A 12889-nucleotide genomic window follows, 5' to 3' on the forward strand; every position below is an offset into this window, starting at 1 on the left:
AAGTTTAATCGCGATGACAAACGATCAGACCTGCGATCTGACTTATATCACTTGGCCACAGTCCCAGAGGGAGTGTGTTTTGTGACTATTTATGTTGGTTTTGAAATTTGCCTACTCTACAAAAGTTGCCAATCTTTGGAGTATAATGGGGCATAATGCTTACCGTATTTTCTAATTTGAGGAGGGTAGTATAATGTGTGTACATGAGTCTGCCATTTAAAAATCAGCGTTGTTTTCTGGTTTTCGCTAAAATTTACTGGCACAAATCTAAAACTTAAATTGCTTATTATGTGTCATATTAAATAAAAAAGTATGGAATACTAGAATTCCACCCAGTCCCTTGCAAAACGGAAAACGTTTCAAAATAGAGAGGATTAAATTATTTGCCTCGCGCCTTTATATAAGTGTACTTTATATATTGTACAGTGGTGTGGAACCTGCAGTATGCGATGGACATAGAAATAGTAACATTATGGTTGTACATTAATTACATATAATTATAACTATCTACTATTTGAATTTATATTATTTTTTATATTTTGTGCATTTGTGCATTTGCACATAGGCAAGCTACTTGCGTGTATTCGTGCTATATATATATATCGTTAGCACTGGCTTGCAATTTGCACACCGTAACAGAGAGACCAAGAGAGACATTCATTATCGGGGGCGTCGCCTGACGCAAACATTTTATTATAGTAAAAAACAAAACCAAAACTTACAAATGTTTTGGTGACGTTACTGTTCATAAACAAATATCAATATATAAATCATCTCTGTTTAGTGACAACTAAATTACACCAATCATCTTGTTTTAAACTGTGACATACGCGTTGGGACACCGACAGAGTACAACACAGTTCGAGGCAAGGACATGGACGTAAAAAAATACAAGTTTGGCTTCGTTCTCCGTAGATAAAACAGTAAAACAACGCCACGTGACGATACAGCATGAAGCGATGTAAACATCAATATTCCCACTATGTGACGGTATCATACTGCGAGTATCGTCTAACTATGTGTCATCAGTAAACTACCGCAGAGGATTATTTGTGGTCAAACTATTCCGGATTAAATAAGAAACAAATATATGTATTTCAATGGGAAACAACAACTTTGTGTGATAAACATTTGCAAACTTTCAGTTCGTTTTTTTTAAATCCATTATTTGCTCGTGTACACCATGATTTAATTTTTTTCCAACGTGCTGTCTTCCTCTTTTTCTTCAAATTTAAATTTGGGTTAATAGATCTACTGGGCGGCCTAGTAAATAAATGTGGTCGTACACGCCGCCTTCGGGAGTGTAACCCCAATAATGATAAATTGCTTTCTCGGATACGACTTTTTGCAGCTAATCACCAAAGTATCACAGAGGGCACGATTTTCAATATAAAGGTCATCGGTAGGGCCATGGTGAATGCATGTATATCATTTAAAGGTCAAGTTCCACTGTGGCCCGGGAGGGGTTTTCCCGAGGGTCTCCTCTCTTTCTCTAGATTGCGTTGTGTAATATTGGCGCTGTTCACCACATTACTCTGAAAAGAGCTGTGCTTGATGAATAATGAAGCAGAACACTTCATTATTGCATAAAAGAGCACTCTCGAAATTGAATGATTTTTTATTATTGACCAGCGGGACTATTTTTTGTAAAGCTCTGAGTTACATTCTGATTTCAGTAGTTTCTGATTTCCGAGGCAATGCAGTGGTTACACACTTGAATATCTTTGCCAGTGTGCTACATTTCGGCATATACCCCTCTGGTAAAATGGTATCACCCACAGTGTCGGCGCGTTCAAAGAAATGTGAGCTAAAACTTGCCGTACGCAGAAACACAACAATACCCTGCCTGCCCGTACCAGTTCAGCATGGCGAGCAACTTTCGAGTATCGACTCTGATTCTGTGCATTTTTGCCGCGACGGTTTGTTTTGACGGTGTATGTGCCATCCAGAATGTGATAAACAAGTTCTGTCCCGAAAGATGTCACTGTGAGGGTAGTCGAAGTTATGTAGTCGATTGCTCGGGCTTAAATCTTACTCGCGTTCCGACGAGAATTCACCGAAACACAACATCTTTGTAAGTACCGTTTTTCGCCAATTTACATCAATATTTGTAACTGAAGTATGGATTGTATGTATTTCCGGTTATACACTGAAACTTTGGTTTCGTCTAATACTCGTTTTCTCCGTAAAATTTATGAGAATTTGCGAAATCAACTGGCTTTGCTCAAAAACTTGGAAAAGTTGGAAGTGATGTATTTGTTGTGTTCGAGTCAAACTCTCGTTCTCCGTTCCTATACCTGACCTGCAGTGGCATTCCTTCTCAATTCTCGTCCCAGTGTTTCAGTGTATAGTCCTGGCACCATGAGCTCGTCTTTTTTCGAGCGAATTTACAACCAGGGATCCACAAAACAAAACATTTAAATTTTGGCAATTTGTGTAGTGCAGTATGGCGCAACCGTCTCGATCGAAGCCCCAATCGAATCAACCGTCGTTCAGCTCATTTTCCAGTCTACGAGTCTTTTAGTGTGCTACAAATTGCCAATTACATGTAGATAGCTGTGACATTCTCTGCCGTTTTGACACAGTTTTGCAGCAGTATTCTACACATTTTAAAGTTTATTATTCAGGGGACATTTTGGACGTTCGCGCGAGGTTTCAGGTTTTTGACTGGTAGTCGGCGCGATCACTGTGTGTAATGATCGTTAGGATTTGTATATAAAAAGCCGCTATTTTGCCTTATTTATTTGACCAGAGCCGGACCCATTGTGGTTGTATGTACTCGCGTATGACAAGCAGTTGTAAAGCCTGACTTTTAGTAAAGTCCATTGAAACGATGGATTTACACGTGTACTACCGTAAGGCAAATATATAGGGTCAAACGAGGGTGGGCGAGTGAAACCTGACGAGTACCAGACTAAATTAATTTGTCGCGCCGTCAGTTACGCGAGTGTATTAAAAAAACAATGGCAAAATTACAAGTTGAAAACTATGCACATGCAATGTAAAACAATTTCTTTAATCTGAAAAAATAAGCTTCTCGAGAAGTGCAAGTGGTAGTGAAAGTGGTAATTTGAGTAATCTAATATTGACAAATTTTAAAATGGTAAACCATAAGGAAAAGGTGAAAGTATAATACTATATCCTTTAGCAGTGTTGATATTACTGAAATTTGTTCATGTAATTCTGGAAGTAGAGTGTCTGCTAGTTTTATCTAATTTTATGACAAGTGTTGTTTTTTGACGAGGATATATAAATTCCACTTCAGTGCCTTTATGTTTAATACAGCTTCCCTTTTACTTCATTCATTCAACAAATTACATCCCTTCACACTTATTAAAGTGGATGCAATGTAGACTCGACTGACGTTGTACAGTGTTCACTGCAGTTTTCGTTCTGGATTGACAGCGGATATAAACGTAGCACTAGTAAAATATTTGCTGTTTTTTTTTGCTTACAGTATTCAATGAGGTTCTTTTGTACTGATTGGACAGCACCCTGAAATATACAAACACCAGAGTGTTTACACCAAACTAAAATGTATAATTTTACTCGGAGTGACACCCTAACAACCCGGAAAGGTGTACAATGCTAGCTGTGTCTAAGTAGAGAGATAACGTTTCCAACTGTCTACTTCAAGTAGTATTTATTTTGTAGCGATTCTGACTTCTGGAAATAGAGCCAACATTTAAGTAAATATATTGGATGATTACACTTTGTGTGATTTATATTTCCTAGGTTGTTTAATTGATTGCCATTCCCAGTAGATTGAACATCACAACTCTTTGCTGCCTATACATTATTCAATTATAATCCATTCCAGAAATGTTAGTATCTCTAGTACAGATTTCCTGTTCTTCTGTGATTTATTTATTTTTAGCATTTTTATTATTACCCCGGTACTAGGTGAAGGTGTTTTAAAAAATGTTCATTTACAAAAAATAATTGGTCATATACTGGTGTTGAAGATGTATTTCGCTGAGTACTGTACTAACCTCATTAAAGTCAAATTGGAACTGGAATAATATTTTATATTAATTTTTAACCCCTCTTCCTGTGATTGTCTTCCATGCAAAATATAATTGGGGAAGGGGTTTTGATAATATTTTTCCCAAGTCTAATTTTCTCTTTGGAAATAGATAATTACTAGTAGAAACATTCTTAATTTCAATGTTTTATCAACAACTAATGCGAAAATACTGGTTTTAAAGTTGGTTTCCTAAGGTACAAATTGTCAGTGGCAAATTAGGAGGGTGTGCATTGAAAATTGTTGTCATACTCGTAAACTGTAAATATGTGTACATGTATGAAGAGTTGCATGCTATTTTTAGATGGCTGCTGTGATGTAGGTATGCATAAAACATTCAACATGGACTTCTAGCTGCAAGACCTGACAATTTAGACACAGTTGCTCATACTTTTCAAACAAATGCAATCAAAGGACTGACTACGTGAGCTTGAAGTACTTAGAACAAGTCACAATAATGTGTCCTTCTACTTTCAATTGTTTATAATACCCCCTTAATCTGATATGGGATGTTTGATCCAATTTATTAAAAATGGGGTGTTTTTAAAACCGAAAAGGCATTCCCCGTTCCCCAATGGTTTCTAATGGTCAAACTCTTGACTGCATATTTTGTATTCTATGTATTGTCAATATTCATGTCGTCTTGCAGTTAATTGGTCTCAAATTGTATCACTGACTATATCTGTTACTGCTACATTCAAGCAAGTGTTACAGTAAGTCTCAGAAGTATTGGGGCAGCCAATTTGCAAACTCGCTAGCGAATTGGCTAACTGCTTGGGTTTTGACTAAACAGTTGGCTTCCGAATCTCGCTGGCGCCGTCCTGTGGTCACATCCACTCTGGGTGAATCTATATACTAGATTAGGGGACAGTCGTCATACTTTAGTTGGATGGCGATTTTGCTTTCAAATATACCAGGGAAAGTGTTCTATTTTCTTCGTGGTGTTCATATACAAGGAATTATTCAATGGCAAAGAATGAACCCGACTCAAGCGAATTGGCGACAAAAGAAAATAAAAAGTTAGTTTTATTCTGTTGAATCTAAAATTACATTTCTGGCATACAGCGAAATACAGCACTAAAAGGCAAACGGCTTGAGAGAAAAAACAAAATAAACGAACTTAAAACAGAACTGTGACAAAACGATAAAGAGCACTCAAACATGTTACCCCAATGAATCGTTTGGATGTGAAAATTTATTTTCTCCCTGATTTATAGGAAACTTTCTCAACTTGTCTCTTTATTTTATCGCAAAGCAAATCATTCGGGGGAATCCAGACATGTACCAGTCTACGTAAAAGCATATTTCGAAAGCCAACTGTTTAGTCAAAACCCAAACACTTAGCGAATTCGCTAGCGAGTTTGCAAATTGGCTGCCCCAATACTTCTGAGACTTGCTGTAAAAATATAATAAAAAAAGCTGCCAACTGTGTAGGTGGCATGAATTGGCTGGCTGTCAACCAACCATTTTGCTTTTCAAATAAAAACATTGAAGCAATCAATGCAATGTAAAAAGTAATGCAGGAGAGATGGTTTGAACACTTCGCTTGCTTAAATTAAAGCCTCAAAAGATATACCAAAATTAATGGGTGAAAAAGAATGTCAGCAGGTAATGTAATATCAGGAGAGCTATAAACTATTATTGTAATGACATTTTTATAAATGGAAGTGAATTTTCACCTGTTTGTTAAATAGTCAAAAAATATTGTTTCAATGGTTTCATATTTTGGTTTTGGTGCATCGATGTTTTGCTCAAATTTAGTAGTATTACATCTATCCCAACTGAAAGGCCACAATGACTTTTTTGGCTGTAAAGGCCCACTAATTTCACTAATTTTCATTTAAGTATCTTCATGGTGATTATGTGCACAATGCTTTTTAACTGATAAACTAAACTGAATTAACTAACTCATTTGAAGACTGGTGATAGTGTACTAATGTATTCATATGGAACACTTTCTTTTCACCTATACTTTGAATTTAGCTCATTTCAACATGACATTTCAAGACATTATACATACACATTTTGTTATCGTTGAATCAGAATGTATATGCTGTTGATCCTAATTCCTTATCTTGAGAATTTATTTATTTTTGTCATTTGTCTTAATACGAGTTATTCAATTTCATCCTTGTTGTTAGACTAGACATATTTAACTTTTAAAATGTTATAGCAATAAAACAGTGTGTTGGTAAAAATTAAAAATTAAATAATTCTACCCTGTGTTTTTTCTTTCTTTCAAATTTGATTCAAAGACAATATGTAATGTCATACATCTGTTGTATATGCAAATCAATTTTGATGTTGCTTCAATAAAATAGATTTTTGATGTAATGTAGGGCTAAATTTCTGTACCATATTTTTTTGCACTAGCGCATATGCTTACGTAAATTAGAGGTGTTTCTATGATCAAAGTTAGTAATATTTTGTTTTTGTTCTCCCAACTACAGTATTTTTCTTCAATTATGCGCCACTTTGTTACACTTTCATTTCACAGTGGTGCCTATTTGTGGTTAAATTTGGGCCAATCTGATTAAAATCTGATGTAGTGTACAGGCTTTAATTATTTTGGCTATAAACTTATTTTAATTTTATTTTTTATTATATTTGTTATTAATGCCTTTTTATTTTATTATTTTACTTTGATTTTGATTTTGTGATTTTTTTTTTTTTTAATTTTTAAGAGTACACGCACTCAAATATTAGTTGAGAATATTTTTTCTAGGACTGTATTTCCATAACTGCATATGATTTACATTATTATGATGGCTACCAATAAATATCAATCAACATAAACAATAGACTAATCATTGAACTACAATTTGAAATACCTTGAACACCCCTTATCTGGTTTGGTTGTTCTGAAATTTCGAAATACCTCTTGCCTTGTGCCTTAACCTAAAACTGTCTGCAATAGGTGATTTTCCGTTCAACTGCGAGATGCATGAAAGACGCGCGTCGAACATCTGCCGCAAAAATCAAACGATTTGATTTTGAACTCGAATTTCTTCATTTTGTAGCTCACATCGACCGGCCGAACTTCGACAGAGGAATATTGCTTTCAAAGACCCTCACTTAATCGAAATTGTCTATCATCAAATGTGTACAGCAAATTATTAAGCATGGAAATGCCCCCAAAATATTTTCGTGTTTGTCGAATCCCACGTGATGTTTGACGCCACTACCACGCTATGACCTTTGTTTGTCCTGTTTTTATGTTCGATTTCATGCATAATGCAAGATTCTCGCAGTGAACAGAAAATGGTCTATAGTAATGAATGCATACTTGTATTTCTGACTATGTTTTTATCTTTATGAAAAGGTGTATTAAATGATACTAGTTTGCATAAGATTGGATAAAAAGTGTTCAGGCTAATTTATTTTTCATGGTATTTGATCAAATATGCCGTTTTTTTATGCAAAAACCAAGCCATCATGAAATAACAAAAAATGGCCACGTTTTTCATAACATCATAGCATGTTCTGCTTTCTGAATGTATATAAACATGGCATGTCTTGAATGTTGTCATCTGCTTATCTAAAAATTGTGTTCAAAAAGATAAATCTGATTTTTAAAAGCCATGGTCTATTGCTATCTTTTATAGCTTTCCTCTAGTATATGTATTCTCTTTTGAAAATAACTATTATGTCTATTCTGTTGAATTCAAACTGCCTGAACTCTTAAAATTCAACATTGTATTGGCAACATGTTAAGTTGGTCAGCTCTTCAGTATGTAGTCGTTATTTATGAATCTGCTCTTTGCTTTGTTTGGAAATTTTTCATGTCCCAATTTGATTAATTAATGACTAATAAGACAGTCGCAAGTGGAAGCAGAGTTGTACTACACTTATGGCTTTTTGGTATGAATTAGTGTTTATGTATACAATTGTTTTGAATGGTTTGGTTTGTTTATAATAATAATTCAATTATCAATTATGAAGAACACTGTGTTACTATCACTAATAAAGAATTTAATTAATATACATGTGTAACAATAATGGTACTCATGGGTATATACTTAAGATAAAAAAAAAACATGTTGGTTGAATGACTAAATTTAATAAAGATAAATGTATAAACAGATTGGATAATTTGCATAATTATATTTGCATACTAATCAGTTTCCTACACAGACATTGTGATACAAGTCAATACAACTGTTATTGTGAATAAAATTAATTAGTCAATCTATCTGCAATTAATTACAGATGAGATAGTCTGATATATTTCATATCATTTACTCCATTGTATTTTTATCAAAAGTGTATCAAGTGAAATAAAGTTTAAAATAGAACAGCAAAAATATTCTAAAAAATGCAATAGAATTTTAATGGGCAGCTTCTTGGGATGAAATACTTGTGTTATAAACGTATACTTGCCGTGGTTAGTAAAATATGTTTATCCATATAGCTAACTGGTTCAACATTATTTTGTCAGTTTATGTAAATTTGTTAAGTCTGCGAGATTGCAAGTTATGAAAATAAAATTTAAACACTGAACACTAAGATTACTGTAACATTGTCAGCTGATTACATTACAGCAAATGGGTATTCATCGCTGGTGTTGCAATCATCAGGTTTTTATGTCAAAATGCGCACATTTTGAATCCTTGGTTAATTAAAAATAAAAAATTATCTTACAATTGCCAACAAGATGTTTTTGAACATCACAGGAAAATTATGCACTGTTCTGGGTGCCTGGGTTCGTTTGTTTTTGGCCATCTTGTCTGCAGTTGAATACATTTTGTAGGAGTTTTCTTTCCAATGCAATTTCGTTTGTTTTTGATAATTTGTGTCACTGGCGATTGAGTAGTGAAAACAAATTTTACATGAAGACAATACATATTGTCTTACGTATGCACGTCAAGTTACTTATGATCGGAGGAAAAATGGCCGACTGGCGGCCATTTTGGATGTAAAATTTGCTATTTCTGATACCTAAACGTGTCCACAGCAGTTTCTCAGAGATGAATGGGTCGATTTGTATCAAACTTGGTATACATATTTGGTTATAGGTGCATGTCATACTTTTTCCGTGATTCAAACAAATATGGATGACTGGCGGCTATTTTGTTAGTCCTCGTTCAGACGCAGTCCGAAAACGGGGACTTGTGTTTTGACCTCTGTGTGTCCGTACGTGCGTGTGGCCGTGTGTGTGTGCGTGCGTCTGTGCGTGCGTCCGGACCTGTATCTCAGAAATGCCTGGACCAATCACAATCAAACTTCACACATACATCATACATGATATTATACATATGCACATAAATTTGTTTCACGATCTGATTCAAGATGGCTGAATGGCGGCCATTTTTGTGCTAGAAATCATCAAAATCAAGCATTTCTCGGCTGTTTTCAGATGGATTTTGTTCAAACTTGGTATATACATTAGACATTATAGGACCTTGATGCACGTCAATTTGTTTCACGATCTCATTCAAGATGGCTGAATGGCGGCCATTTTTGTGCTAGAAATCATCAAAATCAAGCATTTCTCGGCTGTTTTCAGATGGATTTTGTTCAAACTTGGTATATACATTAGACATTATAGGACCTTGATGCACATCATTTTGTTTTACGATCTGATTCAAGATGGCCGAATGGCGGCCATTTTTGTGCCAAAAAATCCTAAAAATCAACCATTTCTCGGCTGTTTACAGATGAATTTTGTTCAAACTTGGTATATACATTAAACATTATGGGACCTTGATGCAAATAATTTTGTTTTTCAGATAAGATTCAAAATGGCCGACTGGCGGCCATTTTGTATTAATGAATGTGGTTCTCGTGCCATATCTCTGACTTGCTTTGACTGATTATGTACAAATTTTAAATATTCATTATACATGATGTCATAGATAGACAGATATATTGGTTTGACGATCCTATTCAAAATGGCTGAAATGGTGGTCAATTTTGTACTAAACAATCATCAAATATCAAGCATTCCTGGCATTTATGGATGGATTTTGTTCAAACTTGGTACATATATTAGACATCACAGGTTTCTGATGCACATCATTTATTTTTCAGATCGGATTCAAGATGGCTGTCTGGCGGCCATTTTGTTTTAATGAATGGGCTTCTAGACCCATATCTTTTAAATGCTTTGACTTATTATATTTAAATTTAATATATTTGTTGTACATCATGTTATATATATACATGTATTCAAAATGGCTGGTTTGAATGCTGTTCCAGAGCAATATCTCTCAATATGGACAAGTACTTGTTTGACCATCAGATCCAAATGTCAATCATTTTAATTTAAAACAAATCATATTCCTGACATGGTTATATTCCAGCTATATTACTATAAACAAAACTATATATCTTAAATTTGATAACTAACGGGGACTGTGGCATGCATGGCTTGTTTTTCATGGTACCCATGCTACTTTTTCTCTTGAATGCCATGAACGTTTCTCTTTAAATTTCGTACAAAGATAGTATACCAAGGGATACATTTGTACCATCATTATTTTTGTGATATGATTCAATATGGCTGACTGATGCCCAAATTTCATGTAAAAAGTGATAAATCGTCATTTTCACATGTTTCTCAGAGATGACTAGGCCAATTTGGATCAAAGTTGGTCATTCCTCGTGTAAAAGCACTAAATCATAATTTTTTACAAATCCATCTTCTATTAATGGTTTCAATCTAATCTCAGTGACTCATCAGCATCAAATTGATATGTCAGATCACAAAAGAGAGATCACTGAGAGACTTGGTAACTTCTTGTAGACTTTTATTCTTACCACTGCGTTTGTATTACTAACAAAGGTGGATTGCCTTTCGATCAATGCATGTTATTGTTTTAAATTTGTGCAAGATGAAACTAACACTTGTAAAGTATAATCATTACGAATTTAATTTCAAGCCTCACAGAGGGCAAAGGCCTGGTGAGAACACTGCAACTTATATCAGACAATGTGATTTTCTTTATTGTAGTTTCAAATATTTAGTAAATTCAATAAAGCTAAATTTATCAAATTGACAAACGATTATTTGAACATAGTTATGTGCTTTCATTATTTATTCATTCATTGCATTGCATTTATTATTACGATAAATGTTTTATCATTGCAAATCAAAAACCTAAATATTATTGAAATAAGAGGATGTTTTCTACATGTATGATAAATTTTAGGGCCAGTTGTATCACAGTTATTCATGTACTGTTGTCTGTTCATGTATGCAACACACTTAGAAGACTTCATTCGGTTTGCTTGGCTGGTTTTTCCAATTACTGATAATAAATCTCCATCTATGCTGCTGGCTTCATAGCTGACAATCCAGGACATGTTATTATTGCATACTATGCGTTTTTCAATTACTGGCAGTCTTTCTATTCGCCAGAATAAACCATGTGAATTCGTAAATGCATCCTTTATGGTTATGTATAGAGAACCCCATATTTGATCTGAGACTGAAACAAATTAGTAGTAGACCACAGCACATTTTTGTATTTTAATGATGATCCAGCTTAGAATGAAAATGTACATCCAGGTAGGCTGGGTCTTTAATCGAGTAACATTTTATGACAAATTGTAGTCAATCCTCATTATGATAAAGAAATTGCCCTCTGCTAGGACTCCCCATGACCTTGGAAACATATTGAAACAGAGTCAGCAGTAATTTACTATTACAGGTAAAAATTGATTGATGTTAGTCATGACCCTGTTAGTGGAAAGTGTTAAGGTTGATCTGATGTACCTATTTGGGACACCTCACTCTTATACAGATAGGTTACATTCTCTCAGCAGGATTCACACGTCAGGGGTAAGACACTAGCTATACATGAGCCCGTTTCTCTAAATTGGCTTTCTAAAAATAGTACGGTAGAATGTATTATGTTGACTGGTTGAAGAGACTGTATAGGGATAATACATTACAGATGCTCAGTATATTTGCACTAATGTAGCCACTGCTGTATGTATGTTTAAGGTTTCCTCTTCTGAATTAGGTATTACATGTGGATCTTTCTCAGATTTGTTCATTTTGTAATGATATCTTTAATTCTCTTATTTTGGTGAATATTTTTGTCATTTTTGGTAAAAAGTGATATTTTCGACTTCTTGTTAAAAACCGCAAGTCCAATTGCTTTGATATTATTACATATATAGGTACTACATGTGGACCTCTCTCAGATTTGTTCATTTTGTAATGATATCTTTAATTATCTAATTTTGGTGAATATTTTTGTCATTTTCGTAAAAAGTGATATTTTCTTCTTGTTAAAAACCACAATCATTTATGGTGAAAAATGATATTTTTGAATTCTTGTTGAAAACAGCAAGTCCCATTGCATTGATACTATACATATTGTTCATTTTCTAATGATATCTTCTGTTCTTTAATTGAAATGTGCATTGCTAACAGTGGAGCTATCTCAGCGGAGAGGCTGCTTGTTTTAAATCCAAGATGTTCTGATTTTGACGAAACTTGGAAATCAGTCTAGCCTAGTACACTGTCACTGATTTCACTCATTAATTTTGTTGGACAAATTTTCATCATCATGTCAGTTTTATACATCACTTCAGTGCTGGAGGATAGCATTGTGATGCAGTAATCAGTGTATAATTTGTATCCTAGCAACCTATGGCTTCTCTCTTCTTCCAATTAACCTTCCTAGGAATTACATGCTAAAAAGCAGATTTCAGATATCGCAGTCACCACATATGACTTAATTTATTGTGACTTGTAATTTTAATTGAAGCGTATAGTTCTCCAGGATCAAGCACCAAAACGCATATGATGTAAGCTAGCTGCTGGACAATTGCCACATTTATGCTGAAGGGGTTATCTTGAGAATACTCGTTTGTTGATTCTCAATTAGTTTCTCATTGTGTATTTTATTACTG

The 12889-nt window shown here is 34.4% G+C and overlaps 1 protein-coding gene across 1 annotated transcript in view; it reads left to right on the forward strand.

The window, feature by feature from the left end:
- The first annotated feature begins 1865 nt into the window (after nt 1-1865).
- LOC102806797 (leucine-rich repeat-containing G protein-coupled receptor 5-like) overlaps nt 1866-12889 on the forward strand; it is a 131723-nt gene continuing 120699 nt past the window's right edge. The window contains exon 1 of the mRNA XM_085497498.1: nt 1866-2074. Within this exon, the coding sequence (XP_085353624.1) occupies nt 1866-2074 (209 nt within the window). The remainder of the gene's footprint in view (nt 2075-12889) is intronic.

Source organism: Saccoglossus kowalevskii, chromosome 1, assembly GCF_978046115.1.
Source record: "Saccoglossus kowalevskii chromosome 1, keSacKowa6.1, whole genome shotgun sequence".
Taxonomy (NCBI): domain Eukaryota; kingdom Metazoa; phylum Hemichordata; class Enteropneusta; family Harrimaniidae; genus Saccoglossus; species Saccoglossus kowalevskii.